This window comes from Odontesthes bonariensis, chromosome 3 (assembly GCF_027942865.1).
Source record: "Odontesthes bonariensis isolate fOdoBon6 chromosome 3, fOdoBon6.hap1, whole genome shotgun sequence".
Taxonomy (NCBI): Eukaryota; Metazoa; Chordata; class Actinopteri; order Atheriniformes; family Atherinopsidae; genus Odontesthes; species Odontesthes bonariensis.
In genome coordinates, this window is record NC_134508.1 from 11125362 (window position 1) to 11148670 (window position 23309).

Below are 23309 nucleotides of genomic sequence, written 5' to 3' on the forward strand. Positions count from 1 at the left end.
TTCTCCAGGCTTCTTGAAGGACATCCCAAAGCTCTCCTTTTGTTCTGTTCTCTGTCAAGATGATCCCACACTGCGTCAATAATGTTGAGGTCTAGGCTCTAGGGAGGATTCATCCCTCCACAAGACCTGTCGTCACTGATTTTCAATCCAGTTCTTGTGTCATTTGGCATACTTCAGCCTTTATTTCAAGAATAACTTCTTGACAGCCACCTTTCCATGGAGACCATTTCTGATGAGGCTTCAGTGAACAGTAGCTGGATCAACTGATGGGCCAGATGCATCTCTCAGGTTGCCCCAGGTCTTTGCTGGATTTCTGAGGGACATTACTTTCAGATGCTGTTCATCAGCAGCAGATTTTAACCTTGCCAAGTTTCCTTGATTCTTTAAGGCCACACTTCCCACCATGCTGAGAGGTGCCATATTTCCAGCTGAAAGCTCTTTGGGAATCACCAAGTTAGTGTAAAATACTGTTTTATGTCCATCAAACCATGTTATCGTCTTCATTTTTCATACATGCAGTAAAATAAATTGGAACAAATGATGTGTCTGTCACTTGCTTCTGGTAACAAACTTTCTCTTATTCAAGTTGTCTGTTGTGTGCAGACACAACAATGGTTCATTCCTTGATTTATGTGTCTTTTTCTTTTTTTTTATGCTTGAATGAGTTGATGTGAATGAGTGAAAAAGCAGCCAGTCCTAAAAGAACAACGTTGAAAAACCTACAGCAAGAACCAGCAATTATTGCTCAAGACCACTTTAAAGGACAGATAGAAAGGCTGGATATTTAAGAGCAAAATATAAAAAAAAACAAGGGGTGGCCCAACGCTTTTGCTTTTACTTTTGTATTTATTACCTATGTGTTACCTTCTTATTCTTTTGACATTTAAACCACTTTGTGTTGTAAAAGTTTGACGTGTTTTATAAAGTTCCGTTTTATTTAAAAAAAAAAGTTTTATTACTTAATCGAAATTGCAACACTTGCAATCTAGACGTGTGGGAAGAAGAGAGGTCTATCAAATATCTCTAGTGGTTATTAGAATAGATACTAAATGTCCATCTAGACTTTTAAACCTATCAGCCCGTTGATTGGCCAATGGCCGGTCACATGGTGAAGTGCAGTCAGTCGCTGTGCCGTGCCTCGAGCCAGCGCTGAGTGGAGCCTGTCTGCCAACAGCTTCAGCAGCGGCTCTATCTGGATCCTACTACACTCACTGACAATTAAAGGAGGCCCCCTTTTCTTCTCATTTTTCGAGGATTATTCTTCACCATGGGCGACAAAAAGAGCCCTACCAGGTAACGCGACCATCCACTGTCGATTTTAGACCCGTTTCGTGCGTTTCGGGATCGAAATTTTGGATGCGTTTCTCTCACAACAGGGATCGTTTCTCCCTTTTTCAGTTTGGTATGCCACAAGCTAGCTAGAATAGTGCAGTCACTATGGCGGCTTCTCGCTCCCTACAAACCCAGTCACTTAACAGACAAAGAGAAATTTTTCCGAGGATACGCCTGGCATTCCCAGTAACGCTCCCCCGTTTCGACGAAGCCTTTTGGTGGGCCAATGTCGAAATGGGCATTGTTTGATATTGGTTTCGTCAGCCGACCTACTAAGCTTCGATGCCAAATTTTTTTTTAGCAACGCTTCCCTGCCTGCTAGCCTAGCTGGCGACAAATCGGACGGTGTGGACAGTCGCCCGCTTCGCCACTGTGGAGATTTATCAACTATGGATCTGTACTCGCCGGGTCTCGAAACCCTAACATTAATGACAACACCGCCATGCTTCGTGTCACATTAAGCAGCTCGCGTTTAATGCAGCAGGTTACGTTTGTCACAGTTTCTTCTGTTGTTAATTGACGAAAATATGCTGCTGCTGGTTTGGTATTTCTAAAAGACCCAACTTTGACCTTAACGTTTGTCTCTTGTTTTTTTGTAAGGCCAAAAAGACAAGCCAAACAGACCGCCGACGACGGCTACTGGGACTGTAGCGTCTGCACCTTCAGGAACACCGCCGAGGCTTTCAAATGCAGCATCTGCGATGTGAGGAAGGGCACATCCACAAGGTAACGTAGCGCTCCTTTTCCCTCCGCATCTCTGCCCGCCCGAGCGTCTCGTTTTTCCCCCTCTCTCTCTCTGCTTTTCCTGGCTGCAGCAGCAGCAGCGAATCGCAATTTATGGGAATGACAACTTTGATCGACAGCCTTATTTGTCTGTGAGCGGATCGGGACTTGTTGATCGAGAATCCTGCTAATTTTCTCCTGCCGTTTAGTGGATGGTCTGTGGTTTCTCATCTCATCATTGCATTGCTTTTATGCATTCGTCTGGGTAGGCTGGCTGCTTTGCAAGCAAAAGACGAAGGGTGTTGCGTGTGTTTGGTGTTGGAGGGGGTTAGAGGTGTAGAGGGGGACCATCCTTTATGATGGCTGTACAGCTACAGTGTATCAACAGAGCACCGTTGAGAAGACTGTTCTTTTTTTCTTTTTTCATGGAGTGAACCAAGGTGAATGCCATGTGAATGCAGCTCACCTACCTGTTGGATTGCAGAGGTTATGTTCACGTCGTGGCAGGTCACATTTAGTTAGTCCCATCACACTTTTTCCCTCTTGTGACAGTCACTGCAGAACCTGACGTGGCCTCACATGAGAGTCAAATGTCAGTCCACGCATTTGTTTATGTTCCAGTTTGCTGAAAACCTTTACCCTTTATTCCCAGAACCGCGTTGTGGTTTCACTGATTGTCTGTTTCTCAGAGATTTCTCTAGATCGACGCATCATTGATGGTAACAGGGTTGTGTGTCCCAGCCAGGCATTTCCCCTAAACTTAACTGAGAGTAAATTTTGTGATGTCAACCGAGGACGTCGTCTTATGGGAAACCGAGATGAAATGGCTGTGTTTTTTTGCGATGGGATTCCCTTTCAGTTTTGTGTACACTGACGCCCACTCGTTCTGGGGAATGTTTTTGATGACGAGTTGCGTGTGCCACAGTGTGGGCTTGTTTGCTCACATCATCGGTTGCGTGATGAGATGGAGAGACAGATGAGTCATTTGTGGCTTTGTTGACAAGTCCCCCCCTGCCTTTTTTAGGCTGTGGTTTCACAAAAAAAAAAAAGCGCCATGGCCTACACCCACAGCACCGCCACAAGCGGGAGAACCTTTTTAACGCCGCCTTACAGAGAAACTAAAAGATTGAGTTCAGTCTTATTTGTCAGGCTCCCCTCCCCCTATGATTCTTTCCCAGCAGTGTGCAGCTTAAGACCACAGCTGACGATGTTCGTCGAGCACGCTGCACGAAAGCAGGAAGCGCAGACAAGCGCGTTGTAGCCATCCCATCCTTGTTCTCTGGCAACAGCTCGGTTGCCTCCTTTTTTTTTTCTTTTTTTTTTTTCCATGAAAGCACATGACATCATTGGAGTGTTTGCCACATATTCTCGTTTGATCTGAATTGTTAACCTTTGATTAATGCAGTTGTGTCGTTGTGGGGCAGCCTCTTATTCTAATGAGTACTAATTAGCCGTCTTTCCCCTCGCTGTTTGATGTACTCCAGCTAGAAAAGATGCTCTTAGCTAAATGATTCACACTTGAGGATGGGATGTGTGTGGATGTTTGTCTTGCTGCTTTTATCTGACGCTTCACTTTGACTGTGCGTTTGCGCATGAGGCCGCAAGTGTGCACTTATTAAAGTTTCCCGTGATTGGTAGGAGTCTCAATTTAAGTTGGATTCGTATCATCAATTTGCATTTACTACAAGATATGTGAGCTGGGGCAATTTTTTTCCAGAAGTTTGACATGTTTGTACTTTGATGGTGTGCAAGATTTTTTCGGACACTCCTTCCTTGATCAGCAAAAAATGAATATAAGGTGGCTTACATGTACTCGTACTCTGTGGCCTGATCAGCCAGCAGTTATTAAGAGAAGAGCTGCAGCATCGCAGTTATTCATTTATCTCCATCTATTGCTCAGTAGATGCTGGTACAACAGATAGGAATGGTCAGATCCTAATATCGTAGAGTGCATTTTTACTGCAGTTTGAATTGGGCTCAGCCAGTTTCTCCTTTAGTGAAATTCAAGATCAGGTAATTATTTCTCCCCCTCTTTAGCCAGCGCAGCCATTAGGGCCCCAGCTGTTTCTACAGGTGTTGATGGGGGAACTCAAATCTGAGTTTTACCCCCTGCCAGTGGTAGGTAAGCTAGTTAACAGCCAGTTATGCACCTCTGATTTGTGCTAATGAAGGCAAGAATGTGTGTTAACGAGAGCGTAAACTCCGGCTGCGGCATCAGCATTCAGCGAGAGGCCCCGCTCTCCCAACGCACCTGTTGACTCAGTCCAGCACAGGGATGAAACATGATACCCAAGTGGGCTAAATCTAGCCTCTGTCTTTCTGACTCTTAAACAAGGAAGCACTCTACTTTTTGCACCTGACCTCACTGCTGATCTACAAGTTCAAGCAGCCCAAGAGTTCGGTCTCTGCGTTCAGCGCCCACTCCTGCGGTAATGGGAGAAGCGCTCGCATTAGCATCTCCTGCGAGGTGGATGCTGTCATATTTATACGTTTCTGGCATATAAACCTGATATCTGTGTGAATGTGATAGCAATTGTTGTTGTACTTGAGTTTACTTTTGAGGCAGTGTTTGGTATGGGCTTCTTGCATCCAGAGAAACCATTAGGAGAGTTTTAAATTTGATTGCTGTTTGCGATCACAGGAAGTCTTGAGGTACCTCAAGTGGACCTACTGTGGATTCTTTTTTTTTTTAAAAAAAAAAAAGGCCTGAAGACTCACCTTTTTAGCTTAACTGAAACTTAATCTTAAAATTATTTTTCTGTTTGTTTATTTGTTTTGCTTTATTTTTTTTAAATGCTAGTTTAAAAATGTAGCACTCTGAGTTCATTAAGTCGATGTAAGGTGCTTTATAAATAGAATATATTATTATTATTATTATTGTTATTGCCTCAGTCTTTGATTGCTGTGCTGTTATCCACACTGTGTTACTCTGTCGTCGGCCTGTTAAAGTACCTTTCAGCTGTACTTCCGTACTTCATTGACAACACATTAGGAAGACTTAAAAAAACAAAAACAAACAGTATAATATATTTGAAACTCTGCTTCAAGGCCATCAGGCTTAAACCATTAAAGCTGTTAGGAGTGAATTATCGTACAAGTTAAAACAAGGTCTAATACACTTGTTTACAACCATTAGTTTAACCGAAATGAAAACAATTTGTTCACACAGTGTTATAGTTTTCACTTAGTTGCTTTAGACAGAAGTGTTTAAAGAGAAAATATACTTGAGGGGATCTCAGCAAGTCCGGGTTGCTTCATTAAGTCCGCACAGCAAGATTGCGAGCCAGATTTTTAACATCGAAAACAAATGGCCCAGATCTGAGGCGAGTCAGAGTTCGCCCTGCGGTCATCAGCGGCTGCGTGTGAGCGCTGTAAAGACGAGATTTGTGACCGAATATCAGGCTGGTCTGAAATTTTGCAGCAGTAAGTGCACAAGAGATCGGGTCAGGGGGAAATTCGGGGGGAAACTCTGAAAAGGAAAACAACAGATATAAGGCAAACATGACAGAGAGCGTAGTGAAGGAACGTCAGTCCGCGCAGGATTTAGTTAAACGTGGTGAGAACACCCACGGCTCTTTCGACTTTAATGTTTCCATAGTGCAATATCACAACTCTAGATAAAGAAGGCATGGGGAGAAACACCCATAATGACAAAGAGACTTGCCTGCACGACTAACGGCTTGATAAAGATTAATCAGACAAGTCTGGCTACATATCTTGTAGAGTGTAGTGTGTACTGCCGCATATCACACATGCAGTGGGAACACACTGTGACTTCCGAAGTCTGTCACATCGCGCAGTGTGAACAATGCAAAGATCTAACAACGTTCAGAGTCTTAACTACGAACTATAAATGTGAATTTGGTTGAAAATATAAGAGTTGCCACTCTTAAAAGCTTTGTTAAAGCTAAATCCAAAGAATCCGAGTGGCTGTGCTGTCTCTGTAGGCGTGCGCAGCCGGCTTTTATTGTTCTGCGCTCACAGTTCAGGGCTGAGATGCGAGTGAAAAACAAGACAAATATTTTCAGTCACCTGTAGCTTGTCTTAAATGTTCTTGTGGTAAACACATGTAGCTGTCCGTAGTCACTTAATGTATTTTTCGATGACCTTTTAAGATTTAAATGTGTGTTACCTAGAGCCTGCGGCTTTTTGATTAAACCAGATGGGGAAACCCATAAACATTTTGAGGTAATTAGTGTTATTATCATTTAATATTGGAGCCAAAAACACATGAGCACGTGTGTGTGTGTGTGTGACGGCATTTTGAAGTGGCACAATTATTAGAAAATGATTGCGGTGTGTGTGTGTGTTTCCTGTGCGCTTGTCTGTCTTTTACAATGATGGAACAGAGTCATTATAATCCGTGGATTCTACCACTGCCACATTAAGGCAAATTGTCTGGGATAATGGAATTACATAAGCGGGACATGCTGGCGCTCAATTTATATCCGCACTTCCTCACCCCCCCCGCCCCCCCCCCCCCCTCCTGTGCAGACAGCAGCCCCCACTCAGAGGAAACTGCTTTTGCTTATCCAGCATTATCAGCATCTGCACCGAAGTCCTGAGCACGAGGGGGTAGCCCTAATCTTTACATGTTAATTGCCGGATTTAAAAGTTCTTAATTACTTCATGGGATTTGGCAGTGTGTGAGTGATTAAATACAATAGCCAATTTGGCAATCTGACAAAACGGAGAAATGTTGAGAAGGCTGTTGAATCAGGGCTCCTCCCTTGGAGGGAGGGAAAAAAAATGAGGAAAGCAAATGAGTGTGACAGCGAGGGAGAGAGAGAGATGAGTCTTCAGAAAATCCAAAAAAAAGGCACACGAGGACAAGGAGAAGAGGGGGTGAAGCTGTAAATTGTGGAGTCAGAGCTAGCTGAGGAGGGCAAAAGAGGACAAGGAGGGAAACAGAACATTGAGGGGACTCCAGAGAGCGTGGCGTCTGGACACTTGTGTGTGTCAGAGAGGGGTACGGCTGTGGGGGGGCGGTGCTCACTCAGCCAAGAGTCTCCAGGGGCTGAAACACATCATTACCCAGGGAGTGAGAGACTGCTCAACCTCCTCTTTTTCCACTAGCTCCACCAGCAATTCGTGGGAAAAGAGCGGCGCCATTTTTCTCCTATGTCCAATTATCTTTTTTTTTTTTTTTTTTTTCAAACTTTGAAAGATCTTTCAAGATAATTTTTTATGATGATAAGTCACGATCAGTCCCACCATTACTGAGAGAGTAGTCAGATCATTTTTGGTGCATTTGGACCCTGACTGGAGCTGCCAGCAGAGACTTTAGCCGCATTCGGACAGAGCAGTTCTAAGAAGGCCGTCCTCCTCAAATTTCGTTCTGATAACTGTCCTTCCCCAGGGGAAATGTTTCAGTTTGTATTTGGACATGAGTCGGGAACTGATAGAGACTGATGGGACGCAGCCGTCTGCGACAGTGACGTGTTACTTTAGCGCCACATTCAACAACAAAACAAAACCCGCGAAAAGTAAGGAGAGAAGGAAAAAACACCACAAAGAAGCTAATATGGAGAGCGGGGAGGCCACCGTGTTCACGGTCTGCATGATGGTGATATTAATCATGGACGATCACATCGGGCGTCTAACATCGAGGCTGGAAGAGCTCACAGAGAGAGTCAGGATCGAGCGCAGGCCATACTTCTTCGTTTCATGAAGGAAGGAGAGCAGAGCGCCGCAGACAAAGGAGACCACGTGTAAGTTTAACTTATTAAACACGCGGCGGTTGTGTCCGTGTCGTATGAGGAAACATTTCAGCCGTGACAGCATGACAAGGGGCGGAGCTACCAGCCACCAAACACCTCCGTCAGATGTGTTCCTATGGAAACCAGAACAGACCCAGCTGAGGAGAAGGAGCTAAAATGGTTATAGGAACCGAGGGCCGTGGTCCCGAGTTCCTGTATGTCCGAATGCGGGAAAAAACGGCCCCGTTCCTGAAAAGGTTATATGAACTGCCAAAGGTTCCTACAGTGGGAATGCGGCTTTTGTATTTGACCTCTCTGTGTCAGGTTCCCCCACATCTTGTTCTTGTGTGCCTGCTCGCCATTGTTGCCCTTGTGCGAAACGTGAAAGCCTGCTGGGACGGCGCTGTGTCCCCTTTGGCAGTGCTGCTTGATTAGTTGTTGAACAAATTCCAAAAACAGGCAGAGTAAGGCCGATGGGCAAAAATATGACTAGACAAGCAGTGAAGAGCTGATATCAGGGTCTTTTTGACAGATGACAGATGCTTACTATTAGCAAGCAGCAGGAGAGAGAGTGAAGGGAGAATGTGCTGGTGGGGTTAATGCATGAGGAGAAAGTGAAACACAAGGAAGGAAGAAGTCAAAGAGAATCATGGTGAGCTAGCAGAGAGGAGAAAAACAAGAGCCTGATGCTGAGTAATGTGCAGCATGGAGGAAGTTAACGTATGTGCTCGATGCCTTTGGACTGACTTCCCGTCAGTCTGTTCGATGCAGTGCAGTTCCTCAAAGGTCAGTCATCGAATGCCTCGTCAGTGTCGAGATGAAATATCTTTTACACATTAACAGACAGATAAGTTAGACGTTTCCCCCATGACAAATCATCCTTCACAGACCTTCTCCTTTCTCACTTGTGTCTCACTGGAACACACAAAACCTGTCAGTCTGATTCCTTCTCTCGTCTGGAGAAGCAGATTATCCCGTCCTCCAGGGTGGTGCAGGACATTTACAGTCGGTTGTAGGAAATCTGACAAATCTGAGATTTCTTAAGACATCCTTTTCTCTGTCCAGCACGCTCAGTCCCTGTGAAAACCAGGTGTGAGTGTTCAGCCTTCCCCTCTTCCTCTTTGTCTCGTGTGCGTTTCTAAATGATGGCATTGTGCAGATGAATAATCAAATCAAATCAAATTTATTTGTATAGCACATTTCACATACAAAACAATCCAAAGTGCTTTACATAAAATAAAAGCATTGCAGCAGGGAGTGGAAGAAGCATTAAAAATACATAAAAGAATATAAAGAGAAACAAATAAAATCATTTAAATGAATTTAAAAACAAGCAACAGTTCAGATAAGTTCAAAGATAGCGTGCAGATTTCATGCATAGACACATGAGAAAAGAAATGTTTTTAACCTGGATTTAAAAATGTCTACCTTTGGTGAAAGTTTAATCTCCACTGGCAGTTTGTTCCACTTGTTTGCAGCATAACAGCTAAATGCTGCTTCTCCATGTTTAGTCTGGACTCTGGACTGGACCAGCTGACCTGAGTCCTTGGATCTAAGAGCTCTGCTGGGTTTATATTCTCTGAACATATCACAGATGTATTTTGGGCCTAAATAAGGACAACACACTTGTCAAAATTGACAGATTGGGAAGGGAGCACAAATGAGGGACTTTGAATTAATCAGGGATTACTGATCAGGGAAGACTTTAGGCTTTCTGCTGGTGATCTAAGTGGCATTTGGCACAAGCCTATTGATTACTTCAGTAGCTCCCACTAAGAATGGCCATATTTATGATGCAATGGTGGTGAAGGTGGAAAAGTGACAGTGATATTAAGCCCTCAAAATCCTGGCTGGAAGGCGCAGATGAAGGGACAAATGTTTAATGCCTCTGGGCAGTGGGAATGATTGAAAAGAGCTTATAGCCCGAGGCGGCTCTTCAAGAGCTACCCTCAGTCAACCTCCCAGCACTCGCACACATTACTCACACACCCATGCATGGCTGGAGCTGGCAATAATGCTCCTGTCACCTCTCAGAACTTCTTCACCCAGACCTGGAGCTTCACAGTGGTATTTCTAGGTGTGTGCATGTGCATTATTAATAGTTGCATTTCTAAAAGGTTCCGTGTGAGATTGATGTCTGAAGCCTGCGCTGTCGTCACTGTTGCTGTGAGGGAATTTATCCAACAGCGATTCAGGGTGCCCCCCCCCCCCCCTTTTTTTTTAAGGTACAGTTTGACTCACTTAAAGGGATAGTTCGCCTCTTTTGACATGAAGCTGTATGACATCCCTGCTGCGTCCTGTGAGCCGAGTTCCAGTCTCGTTTTGGCGTTGACGAAGGTAGTCCGGCTAGTTGGCTGGGGCTTAAAAAATAAAGCGTTTTGCTTCTCAAAACAATATGCGTTCAAAAGAGTAATACATTTGCATCACAAAATCGTTCATCCAGAAAAAGTCAGACCTCACAATCGCTTGGCGCTATTTTCTCTCCCTTCATATCATTGCGTGCAGCCACCTGCCGATAGCCGCAGCTGTTACGGTGTTTACTGCTCGGAAGCAGGGGACTGCTCGGTCGGCACGGTTTACATAGCCTGTAGTGATGCAAAGGTAGAGAGAAATAGCGCCAAGCCCCAGCCAACTAGCCCGACTACCTTCGTCAATGTTCATAAATGATATTGCTAATATGGGATGTCATACAGCTTCAAAAGAGGCGAACTATCCCTTTAAATCTATAATATTCCTATTTCAGTCAAACTGCATTTAAAACTTTAAATGGAACACTGAAGGCCTTCTATTCCTAATACCCTTCTCTTCCACCGGAGGAGGGGAAGAGAAGGGAGACGAGTTGGGTACCTGGAGACAAACAGGGCAAAACCACTGCACCGCAGTGGGGTTAAAGATCCAGTGGGTGGGCTGGGACATTGCATCACAGATCAGCGACCTGTTGAGCACTCATAGCAGGTCGCTGGGGAGTTAAGGAGAGGCAGCTGTGGACAGCCACGCACCTCAGGAGAGTCTGCACTGAAAGCCTGAGGACAGCGACTCATGGAGCCAGGAGGCCAACAACTGCCCGCTTCTACCATGCAGGACAGTTCTTACTATTTTTTATTGAGCATTTGTTTAACATTCTGTACACGCACGTTGAATTACGAACAGAAGGAAACATGTGAACATTGTGTTGCTTGGCATTCCCTCGGTGTAATATAATTTGCAGATTCTGCAGCAGCTTTTGTTGTTGAATAATTGCTTTAGTTTTTAATAACATATTAGGCTACGTGACGATTTAACCCATCTTTGGCTAATTGAATCTTTTAGGGTTTTGGATCATCATTTAGACACAATGGAGGGTTTCACACAACGAAGGCAACTTTTTTTTTTTAACCCACTATTAGTTGAGAGATGTGTCCAAACTTTTTACTTACTTGCCATACAGTCATTTTAATTCATTTTCCTCCATTTTTCCGTCACAGGCACAGCACTGTTTTGCATAGTTTTTCAAACAAATGCTTGAGTCATACTCCACATTCCAACATTCAGCTATGAAGCGATCAAGTATGCAGATAAATATGCCAGCTGACCACAGCGGCACATGCACTGCTGGGCTCTGCCGCATCATCCTCCGCAGTGGTGGAGGGGAGGCACGTCACCTGACACTTTTTACCGGTGCCCCTGTAAAAATTCCCACATACATCCTTCAGACGCTACGACTGATATGTGCCAAGGAAGAATAACACAGGCCCGATTTTTCCCTATTTCAACCACGTAACCTACTTTAGCCAATGCTGCACAGGTCTACCAAAGAGTGAAGTGAAGAGGTTGTATTCGCAGGCGTTGGGTGCGTCTGTGCATGTTCAGCGAATGGACCGCGTGTGACGCATAGCGCGCAAAGTCAGAGTTGGAAGGCAAGATACTGCGGCCCGCTCGTCATATTTATCAGCGGATAGTAGCCCACACATTTTGTCAATCGAAGCTATATCGGCTATATGAACCACTGCACATTGATGGAATGCCGTCATCGTGGTCGTGGACATAAGGAAATTCTTACAGAGGAGAGTCAGTAATATTGTTTTAATGTTTTAAATAATTGAACGCAGTTTTTCTAGAGAAAATAATTGTTTTGTATATGGGATTATCGTCCATCGACTCTTTTGGGCTTTCACATGCGCGAGCCTACAGCTAACCGGTAAGTGACATGCTGTTTATAAAGTTGTTTTGTAACGTCCCCATGCCAGTAATGTGAGAACCATGCATACGGTTTTGATGGTAAGGCTTGTGACTTTATTGTCGGATGGTTTATAAAGTGGTGTGACGTTTCTGCAGTGTGCAAGTTTCTGTATTCTGTATCTGTTGATTTGTTGAAAATTGTAACAATGTGCATACTGTGTTTTTTAGTAACATTTCCTCTTGTAAAAGGCTCACTTGATTATGTTTGATGTGCTACAGAAAGAGGAATTGAAAAGCTAAATGGCTGAATTCAAAGGTGTTTTTATTTGCTTGAATAGCCTATAGCTCTGTCAAACCTGTTGAGGTTCATGCAAATTTGAATAAATGTTCTCATGCATCCAGTAGGCTACAGGCACATTTACTGTATACAGTACGGCTGTGTTGGTGGGGGTGTTCTGGCTGGGGGCCTGTGCCCCTGTACAGCTGTATGCCGAGCAACGTCCCTGGTGGGGGGGAGGGGAAAGCACCATGTACTCCTACATATCGACCGAGGCGTTAAGCAAGTGTTGACACAGATGAATGCACGTTGATCATCGTGTTGACACGTGGAATTTTCACACATTAGATCTGAGACATGTGCCCCAGGCTGAGGCTGTGATATTGCCCCCCGGCTGGTGTCTGAGGCAAACGGGTCACAACCGATTGCACGAGAAGATGATTCATACTTCTGAAGAGTTAAGATCATTGATAACTAGGAATGTTTTGATGTGCAGTCGCGGTAAAATGCAAAGTCTGAAAGGGAGAGCGAGCGGGTAATGTTTGCTTTAGCTCCTTCCTTGGCTGGGGAACATTGTTGTCTGTCGGCTGTCTCTCCCACTCTCCTCTTCACTCAGCTGTCTGCCACTGCATTCACTGAGCCTGGCGGGAAATAATTGCTTGTCCTCCACACAACACTTCAAATAAAAGAGCTGTGTTAATGAGGGCTTTCCTTCGTCGCTCTATATCGCACTCTCCATCGCTCATTCACTCTCTTCATTACTCCGTCTCTCCACGAAGCACTTGAGCTCATTGTTTTTTTTTTTGGTCTCTGTAGAAACAGTTGCCCCTGAAAACGGCTCTCGCTCTCGTCTCACAAGTGTGGGCTGACCAGCCGAGCAGAGGTGCGCCCGTCTCTCTAATGGTTGAGGAGGAGAAGAGCGGTCAAACCGCGGGTGTCATTCTGACTAAATTAGGAGCTTTTTAAACACGATGATGGTTATTTCCAGGCGTCCCGCGGAGGGGGTGTCTTCACTCCTCCCTCCCCCAGATGGTGGAATTTAGGGGCAAGCATTGGAGGGGCTGTCAGTCACGGGCTATTGTTGTGCAAAAAGGAGGTAATGTTCTGTAAGCCGTCACAGCGGGAATGATTCAACAGCAGGCTTTACACACTTGACACGCACACGCAATGATTCCCTCGGAATATTTTGGTAGCAGTGGGAGGATGGAGCAATTTCTGAAATGGCATATCGGGATTCACTGGTCCTGCTCCCAGTGTCAGTCTCTGTAACTCTTGCACTCTTTAGATCAGTGATACTCACATTTTTTTTCACAAGAGCCACATTGGCAGAGCAAAATCAAGGGAAGAGCCACTTTTACGACAACATACTAAGTCCCCTTTTGCAAATTTGCATTTCTACATATATAACATCCCACAAAAAAAGAAACAACACAGCCAATACATTTTCAATTAAGACCATATTTACCTTAATACTGGGATGAGTGGAAGCTGGCATGCATGTCCTTGACTTTCTTCATGTTGTATTTGTAGTTTGTTGTTGTAATCATTGTGAGACATTCAAGATGAGCATGGTTTTTGTGCTGGTTTTTGCCCTTTTTTAATTAAAAACCGATCCATTGTGCCTGCATCTCGCGCTGGCTAAAGGAGCTAGCGTGCTCTGCGGTCAAGTGTGACGGTGGTTTAAGCGGGCTGCGTTGCCAGGTTTAACAGAGCCCCCTTTAGGAAACACCATTAAGCCTTAATTAATACTTAATAAAAATACTTAATACTACAAAAAACGCAAACTTAATAAAAATACCTAATACTGTGCAGTATTCGCTGTATGTTATTTGAAAAAATTATTGTTATTGTTACCATATTGATATAAGCTACTATGCGTTATAAGCTACCAATTAAAGCTTGAGGAGCCGCATGTGGCTCGCGAGCCGCGCAATGAGTATCTCTGCTGTAGATGGTTCTTATTAGATTTAGATGCTCAAAAACAGTTCTGGTTCAGCAGGAGAACACTTTTCAGCTTTGTTTTTTTTTTTATCTAATTAGTTCAAGTTTTACCAGACAATGTGGAAGTTTAAATTTGTTTTAAAGAGACCACAACTATCTGATTTGTGGCACTCTCATACAGTGTTGGGGCAGAATCTCCCGAGCCATCTTGATAAGGCAAAGAGCAGTGCCCTGTAAAGCTATAAGTGTAATAAATACGGAGGCAAAGAGAGACGGAGATTTATTTATTTCTTTATCGTGCCATGTGACACACAGCTGCACTGAATCCCAGCCCAACAACACTGCCTCACCAGGCAAATCACAGGCTGTGACCAGGGATTCAACTCTGCAAAGGGCAAAGAAGGTGTGGAGCTTATCAGTCACTCAATCACTCATTCATTCCCCACCTCCTCTGCTAACAGCGCTCTCTGCCAACAGAAATTATTGCTGATCCTGTTGGATGCCGTGTGTGTTCAGCCCGTTTATTCATAGATGAGAGAAACAAATATTCGTACTGGTACTGGTGTAAGATCTGGTTCAACTTTAGAACCTTCTGAGAACTGGTTTGCTTTTCCACTGCCAGAAAGCCACCACCGAGCCCAGTCATTAACTCACTTTAAGTGCTTCTTTGTTTATACGTTTGAGCCTTCCTCAAGTGTACTCCTCAATCTGCACAGAGGATCACAGAGCGTTTAGGGCGTTTGTCTGGTTTCCCCTGCTCTCCAACGCCTTTTCTTTCACCATTCTAGTTTATAAACTTTGTTGGAAACAATAGTATATATATTTTTTTTAAATAAACATAGCAGTCACTTAGTTTTAGGTCATCCCAAGCTGCTGATGTAAGGAGTTATTTGCCTCTGGATCGCCAAAACTATGATGTTAGTGTAGCACCAGTTTTTCCTGGACCAGAGCTTTTGGAACTGAACTGGTTATGATGTTGGCACTGGCTCTGAACCAGCAACAGGAACACTTTGATCAGTGCTGTTTTTACGTAGCTACGGGTGCTTCCCCAAATTCTAAATGCACCCCAACAGTTTTTCTTAGTTGCCCTTTTATGTTCCCACCTAATGAGCTGCAATATGCAAGGCAGGGAAAACCTCTGTTCAGGAGTTTAAAGAGGACCAGAACAAAATACGAGCCAAAAATGATCATGTGTATAAATACAAACTTCAATGCTTATTTAAAATCTTTGATTAAAGTAAGACAAGGAGGAACTTTAAATATTAATCATGGGAAGTAATTACTCTTAACTGAAAATTGAATCTGGCTTTTTTTTTTTTTTTTTAAGTGAGGGATAGCAATTATAAAGATGGGGCTAGAAGAACATTTGACTCTCACTTCCAATTTTCACCCACTAAACACTTCCAAAGGATGCTTCACACAAGGCCAACAGGTAGAAAACCCCCCCAGACTCCAACTGCTAATAGATCCCTGATCAGAAGCCTAAGCAGCCTCATCAGTATTCACCACTGCTCGTGTATTGATTGGAGCGAAGTGTGAGTATTACAACATGATGCTCTATTATACCCCAGTTGATTGCCTTTGGAGCAGCAGCATGTCCCGTCCGCCTGCTTAAGGAGAGCTCGTCTCTGCTTGTTATAGGGCATAGCAGGAGGAGACAATATGAGTTTCATTGCACAGTCAAAGAACTGAGCTGAACAATGAAGAGGGAAAAAAGAGAAAAGACAGACCAAATGTTGAGGTTGTACTTAGGCAGTAGAGTCGGTTGTGAAAGTTGTGCAGAAATGAGAATGACTGGACTGGCAGTGTGATGTTGTCAAATTGAAACACTGAGGCTAACCACTAAAGCGGCTGTCTGAAAACCGCTCTCTACAGCAAGCCACTGAAAGTCTGTAGAGCCTCATCGCTGCTGCAGCAACACTCGTTTATTTGGGTTGTTGAGAGTTTAAGACAGCGATACTCACTATTTTTTCCACAAGAGCCACATTGGCAGAGCAAAATCAAGGGAAGAGCCACTTTTACGACAACATACTAAAGTCCCCTTTTGCAAATATGCATTTCTACATATAAAACATCTCACAAACAAAGAAACAACACAGCCAATACATTTTCAATTAAGACCACATTTACCTTAATACTGGGATGAGTGGAAGCTGGCATGCATGTCCTTGACTTTCTTCATGTTGTATTTGTAGTTTGTTGTTGTAATCATAGTGAGACATTCAAGATGAGCATGGTTTTTGTGCTGGTTTTTGTGCTGGTTTTTGCCCTTTTTTAATTAAAAACAATCCATTGTGCCTGCATCTCACGCTGGCTAAAGGAGCTAGCGTGCTCTGCGGTCAAGTGTGACGGTGGTTTAAGCGGGCTGCGTTGCCAAGTTTAACAGAGCCCCCCTTAGGAAACACCATTAAGCCTTAATTAATAGTTAATAAAAATACTTAATACTACAAAAACACAAAATTAATAAAAATACTTAATACTGTGCAGTATTCGCTGTATGTTATTTGAAAAAAATGATTGTTATTGTTACCATATTGTTATAAGCTACTATGCGAGTGCGAGCCACCAATTAAAGCTTGAGGAGCCGCGCCAATGAGTATCTCTGCTTTAAGATTAAGATCAGATTTATTGTCATGCATACACATGAAATTTGTCCTCCGCTTTTAACCCATCCAGGTTGGCACCTGTTGACACACTCCTGCTCATGCATAGGGTCACACACTCAGAGACAGATGTCATTCACAGCGCCCGGAGAGCACGGGGGGTACGGTGCCTTGCTCAAGGGTTGGTCCTTTGATAGACTCCCTGCTTGACCACAGGTTGGGGTTAAGGATCCTCCTCTGCTCCCCTGGGATCGGAGAAACGCTTCCTTCTAATGCTGGAATTGGCTCTGCAAGAGTTAACTGCGTTCAGCTTAATAGAGCGAGCTGTGCCAGGGTGTTTGTGCGCTAAGCTTTTCAAGTGCACGTGTGTGTGTATGAGCGGAGCAATCCAGCGGTTTTCTCCTCACCATGCTGTCCCAGTTTCTGGCTGCAGCTCGGTCTCTGCAGCAGGACCGCACTCTTCCTTCCCCTTCCAGATGTTGCCAGCTGGTGTCCATTATGTTGCAGGTGTGTGCGTTGGCTCGGGCACTCAGACTCAGGCTCAGCGTTTGGCTTTATGTTTCAGCCGATGGAAGGAGATGCTGCTGTTGGTTGCCTGCAGATGGTGAGAGGTTTGGGATTGCTTCTTTGTGCGAGACGAGACGAAAATGGCTCTGGGGTTTGCTCTAGAGAGCATCACCATGTCTGGCTCAATCTCAGTCTGTGACAAATGGGGCAAGCCTTGCTGTAATCAGATTAAAGGACCTAAGCGACATGCTGCAAATGTTCCACCTTGTGATCCTGTGCGTTCATTTTATTACAGCCGCGAGTTAATGAGATTAGCCCTCAAAACAGAGATGCTCCGCCAGAGAGCGGCTGCACAAATCCACATCTGTCGCAGCTGGGACACAGCTGTCTCCTTTTGGCTCGTGAGTCCACTCACCTGTCTTTGTCTGCTGTGGTAGGGCCGTGTGGATAAAAGGTCAGAGGCAGCTCACCGTTCCACTGCAAGACTAATCCATGTTTGTGCTTTGGATCTCCTCCACAGGAAACCCAGGATAAACTCCCAGCTGGTTGCCCAGCAGGTGGCTCAGCAGTATCCCATGCCTCCCCCACCCAAGAAGGAACGGAGAGAGAGGAGCGAACGCACGGAAAAGGAGCGTCCGGAGGGCGAAAAGGAGCGTCCGGAGGGCGAGGGCGAAAAGGAGCGTCCGGAGGGCGAGGGCGAAAAGGAGCGTCCGGAGGGTGAAGGAGAGCGAGCCAGCGGAGAGGGACGCCCAGAGGGAGAGCGTCCGGATAGAGTGAGGCCAGAGGGGGACACCCCCGAGAAGGTGGTGTGTGACATAGAGCAACCCGTCAAAGACAAACCCGACAGAGAGAAGGACATCAGCCCAGCTGTGACGAAGAAGCCCAGCAGCAAAAAGACCAGGTCAGTAATGGAGTCGGCATGCCGAGTCTCCACTCATGTCTGCCGTGGCGGCCTCGGTCCTCACACGTGTCCTCTGTGTTCCTCCAGACCTAAATCAGACAGCCATCAGAGTCCACCCAGCGACAAACAGAGCATACAGTCTGGTAAATCAACAACCAAGACCAACAAGAACTCTCACATTTCCAGGTGTGTAGCTCAACTCTTTTACTTTGCACTTCTTTGGCAGAACACCTGGTTCGACTTCTGCAGCTACACACAACGTCTTCTCAGTGAAACCCGTTCAGTTCAAAGGATGTGGGAAACCTCAAATGATTCACAAATGTTTATCTTTTACACTAAACACCCACTCACATTCTTGATGCACGTCTCAGTCTCTGTTTCACCTGATAAATGATGCCATTTAGCAGGCCGGTTTTAGCTACGGGCGCATTCAATGTGGGGGCGCACGAGCGCCATCAAGATAAAAAAAATCAAACAAATGATAATAATAATAATAATAATAATAATAATCATTTCCATGTCAAGTTCATGGGGTGGGCGCCCTCATTGTCACGTAAACTTGCTGCTGAGAGTCATTTAACCGATATGTCTGTCAGTCTGGCAGTGAGAAATCTAATTGATGATTTTGCATCAAAGAAGGCAAGAAAAGTTTTAGATTGCAGGGTGCTACACAGCACTGCTGTCAACATAACTGCAGGAATCAGTTTTTTATGCTCCGTAGAGTAGCCTTTATTTTTTTTTCTATTAGCTTTCTTCGGTTATATTTTTTAGGTTATTTCAGGTGATTGATATTTCTATACTGTATTTATGTTATTTATCGTGTTTTTTCTCAGTTCTTTTTGTACTTTTTTTGTTATTTATATAATAAAATAATAAGAATTGGTGTGCGGGTTAAGTTGTTTTGTTTTTTTTTCGGGGGGGGGGCAAAGGGATGGTTCGCCCAGGGCGCAAACGTAGCCAGGACCGCCCCTGCCATTTAGTGCAACTGCCCGACATAGATTGGTGGTTGATCGTTCTGGCTCTTAACATGTGCCTGTTTGTTCTCCTCTGTCCATCCGCTCAGGCCCAAACTGAAGAACATCGACCGGAGTACCGCAGAGCAGTTGGCTATCACCGTGGGGAACGTGACGGTGATCATAACGGACTTTAAGGAGAAGATCCGCTCCTCATCCACATCCTCGTCCACCATCACGTCCAGCGCGGGGTCCGAACAGCAGCACCAGAGCTCCGGCTCCGAGAGCATGGACAAGGGCTCGTCCCGCGCCTCCACCCCTAAAGGGGATCTGTCTGTGGGGCACGACGAATCATTCTGAGACCCCCGCCCCCTCCCCTCCAACGCCACCCTTGCTCATCCCGCTCCACTCCCCACTGTTGCCCCCATGTTTCTGGACTATGGATCCCATAGGGGGAGAGATGTCACCTTTTCCCATCGCTGCCCCGCCTCCATTCCACGATCTCCCCTGGATGCAGAGAGGAGCTTTCTGGCTGAGAGAAACAGTGGGTTGCGCCTTTCAGGGAAACAGAACGCCCTGTTCGGGGAACGCCCCCCCCCTGTGGTTACATTCACGGCATAAAGCGAGGAGAGCCGGGCTACACGGAATAACGCCCCACCCCTCACCCCCCTCCTAACGGTAGCATCCAGACACTTGTATGTATTGTTTTATATTTGTACGTGGATGTGAGGCCAAGTTGACTTTCTTTTTGTTTGTTCTGTTTTTGTAAAGAAGAATTCTCCGCTGGGCACAATAACCGCCACCATTTTGAAAACTTATTATTACCCTTATTTATTACCTGTTGCACCTGTATACTTTGATATTCTCCTCTTTATGTTCAAGCTTTGCTGTGTAGCTCTGCTAATTGGTCGTTCCTTCAGTGTTTTTATTACATTGAAAATGTTAGGACAACACACACACACACACACACACACACACACACACACACACACAAAGACAAAGACGCACTGGTGCTAGATACACTGTGAAGCGGTTTTGCAGATCTGGGACTGCCCAAACACTCAATGTGACAAAGTGCTGATGAATCAAATTCTCATTCACTTTTCTCAACAACACTGTCTCACCCAGAACACTGTCGAGACCTCCATCAGGTCCTCCTGCTCTCCTCTACAGGTCAGAGTGCATCAGAGGAGCGTCTCCCGAAGCTCCCACACCTGACTCTTTCATCCTTTAGTATGCTACAGCAGATCATACAGTATCTTATGTCCTTAACTGTACAGTGTAGGCTGTTGTGTAAAACACTAAAAGCTGTCGATATGTTCTGCATTCCGTTCTTCGATATCGAGTTTCCTGGCTGAAGAGAGCCGTCCTTCTCGGCTCTCGAGCCACACTTTAATTGTTTTTTTAATTTTCTTTCCCTTGTTTCTGTTGTGACTGAAGGACGCGGTCCCGCTTGGTAAAACCAAACGGGGACCGCATAACGGATCAGTTGTGTCGAGGTGTTGTGAATCAGTCTCGTTTTTTCTTCCCCCCCCTTTGAATACTTTGACTCTTCATCCTCTCAACTCACGAAACAAGTGCAAAGATTGACAATTCAACTGACTTGTTTTTTGTTTGTATTGATTTAAGACTCCTGTCATTGAAGGCAAAGACATTGCAGTACTTAATAGAACACAATTGTCCTTTCGATTTTAGAACAGCGAGGCTTACATAAGGGTTTTAATTCACTTTCACCTTAGCTGATAATAGACCAACATTATTTCCTTTTAACTGTATGAAATTGTATAAAGAATAAATGTGTATATGATATCTTAGTTTTATTTATTGAAGGACCAAAGGAATTTCATAATGACATGATACATAGACAGATGAATAACAATTTGAAATGCAATTATCTAATGTGTGAGATGAATAACAGTTTAAATAAAGACTAATATAATCCATGTAAACGGTGTTCTTATTGTCCACTCATCTCTGCGCGGCGTGGATAAATGGGGGCCGAGGTCGTCGTACTGTGAGCAGAGTGGAAGGAAACCGTTGCCTCATGGCAAAGAGAAGCAGCCCGGGGGGGGGTTAATGGGTGGGTGGGCAGCTGAGAGGAGCTCTGGCTCTAAGACTTTGGCCTTAGTAAAAAAAACCTTCACTCTGCTGGACTATCACAGGACCGTACGTGTAGCTCCCCCAACCGAGCTGCTCCCAGAGCAACTAAACCCAGGTTAGTCCAGGCTAACGGCCCCTCATCTTGGATCTGAGGGGCAGGATTGAATCGTTGTCGCCTAAACGCTTTGCGGTTCGACACGTGGGGTTGATGATCATGTGTTGTAAGCGATGTTTCGAGTCTAGGGGGCATGTGTTAACTTTTGTTTTTTTTTTTTTTTCAATCTGCTTTTTGAGCTGTAGTTGATATGTAATTATCCACTTTATGGCATACAAATGTTGAATCGGGGGTGTTCAAATTGAGGAAAAGCGGTGTGGATAAAGCTAAAATCTGCTGAGTCGGAAGGGAGAATGTTTTGCCCGATTTTTACTGAAAATGCGACCCTGCTTTGTAATGCAATCTATTCCAACTAGGCCTGAAAAGCCATCTTCTCACCTGCCTTATCTGTAACCACATTCACATGACTGAGTACTCCCTACAGAGTGTTCATTGTTAAATTATTGACAAAAGGCCATTTGCTGAGTATATGAATTATTGCTTGTATATAGAATTTTAAAAAGGTGCGAACACTATGAATAATGGCATTGGAGATGAAGTCTTTTGTTTTCTGTTTCCCTCCCGCGCAAGCAGTTCTGTTCTTGTGTGCGACCAGTAACCTTAATTTACTGTGTAAAGATGGTTACATATTTTAGCTTTGTTTGTCAGAGACCCAAATATAGAATGCTTGTTTACTTATTGTATAATCTTAAACGTGAACTTCCAATTAAGTGTATTATACAAACTAATTTCTTCCTATAACAATGTCTTGTACAATGCTTTTAAAGTTATTGCTCGGTTTAAAGAAAAATGACAAAAAAAAAAAATTGTAGGGACAGTACAATAATGCCATTCTTTGTTTGATCCACTTTGAGTTTTTCCTGTTTTTCCTGTTTTTCCTTTCCTTTTTGTTTTGGGTTTTACAATTCCAGCTGACGTGTCATTGTTTCCCCTTGTGAAATGGTCACATTATGTTCCTGGTGTGGAAACGTACGCAGCATTTTCAGCAGATCACGGCTCCTTGTCTAGCTAAAGATGTTAACTACTACATGTTTCTGGCATGTGCACGACTTTGCGCTTATAGGCTAACCTGACCTATTTTTTTTTTCTTTTTCTTCCGCTTCAAATAGAAATGTCTATTTATGAATTTTGCTTGTAGTTTTTCACAAATAAAACTGTCAAAGTTATCCTTTTTCTGGCTGTCTCGTGTCCCTTATTTGCGTTTTTTTATTATTTTTTTTTATATCCCGCGTGTTTACAGGCACACGCAGATTCATATCTCTTGTTGCATTACTCCATCAGATTATGGGTTGGGGCTATAGATCTGGCCTCTATTGATTGTGAGGTCCCAGGGAGACTCTACAGTGTTGTGACACATGACTTAAGGGAGTCCTCATATTGAGAACAGCTTTCAATCATCGCGCCCCTCCAGGGGCTGGTTAGCAGCCATCTAACACGTAGCCGCTACAACCGCTGACTTCTGTCCCGGCTGATGATCTGCTCGGCTTTGCAGCTGCCTTTTCCTCTAGTGTAGAAAAAATATTTTCTTCCTCAAACTTCTGTCTTAAAACTGGGTTTTTTTTGTTGAATTTTTTTAGTGAGCAATAAATCAAATGATTCTGTCCTTGTTGGTGAATATATTAAATCATTTGATCTCTTTTTTTTTTTTATCAAGTGAGACATGCTGTCAATCAGACTGTCCTGGTGTTACATATGGGGGTCAAATATTCAGCAGGACAACCTTAAGGGATTTTTGGGGGGATTTTGTGTAGGAGAGAGCGCACATCACAGCCTCACATTTAGTCACATTTAGTGCAGTAAGCAACAGAACCAGACACTGCCATTTTATGTGTCTAGAAAGCCAACTGGGGTCGTGCAGGATGAGGCATCTGCTACAAGAAACATAAAATGGCGACGATAGAAACAAAGAGATTAAAGATATATGAGGTTTGTAGAATGCGAAAAAAAAACGTCAGCGTTTTATTCTCGTGGCTCGTTTGCATCACTGTTTAAAGGTATTT

At 44.3% G+C, this 23309-nt stretch overlaps 1 protein-coding gene across 1 annotated transcript; it reads left to right on the forward strand.

Moving 5' to 3' along the window:
- Window positions 1-1157: 1157 nt before the first annotated feature.
- rybpb (RING1 and YY1 binding protein b) lies at window positions 1158-22475 on the forward strand. The gene is made up of 5 exons (XM_075460257.1): window positions 1158-1293; window positions 1933-2058; window positions 17761-18141; window positions 18229-18327; window positions 19205-22475. The coding sequence occupies exons 1-5, from the start codon at window positions 1268-1270 to the stop codon at window positions 19452-19454; spliced, it is 882 nt and encodes a 293-aa protein (XP_075316372.1). The 5' UTR covers window positions 1158-1267; the 3' UTR covers window positions 19455-22475.
- The last annotated feature ends 834 nt before the right edge of the window (window positions 22476-23309 follow it).

Bases quoted from the DNA above. Each gene is read 5' to 3' on its own strand.
- rybpb (XM_075460257.1), top strand. From the start codon at position 1,268: ATGGGCGACAAAAAGAGCCCTACCAG. The intron at 2,059-17,760 runs GTAACGTAGCGC...TCTCCTCCACAG, and splicing joins AGGAAGGGCACATCCACAAG to GAAACCCAGGATAAACTCCC. The intron at 18,328-19,204 runs GTGTGTAGCTCA...CCATCCGCTCAG, and splicing joins AAGAACTCTCACATTTCCAG to GCCCAAACTGAAGAACATCG.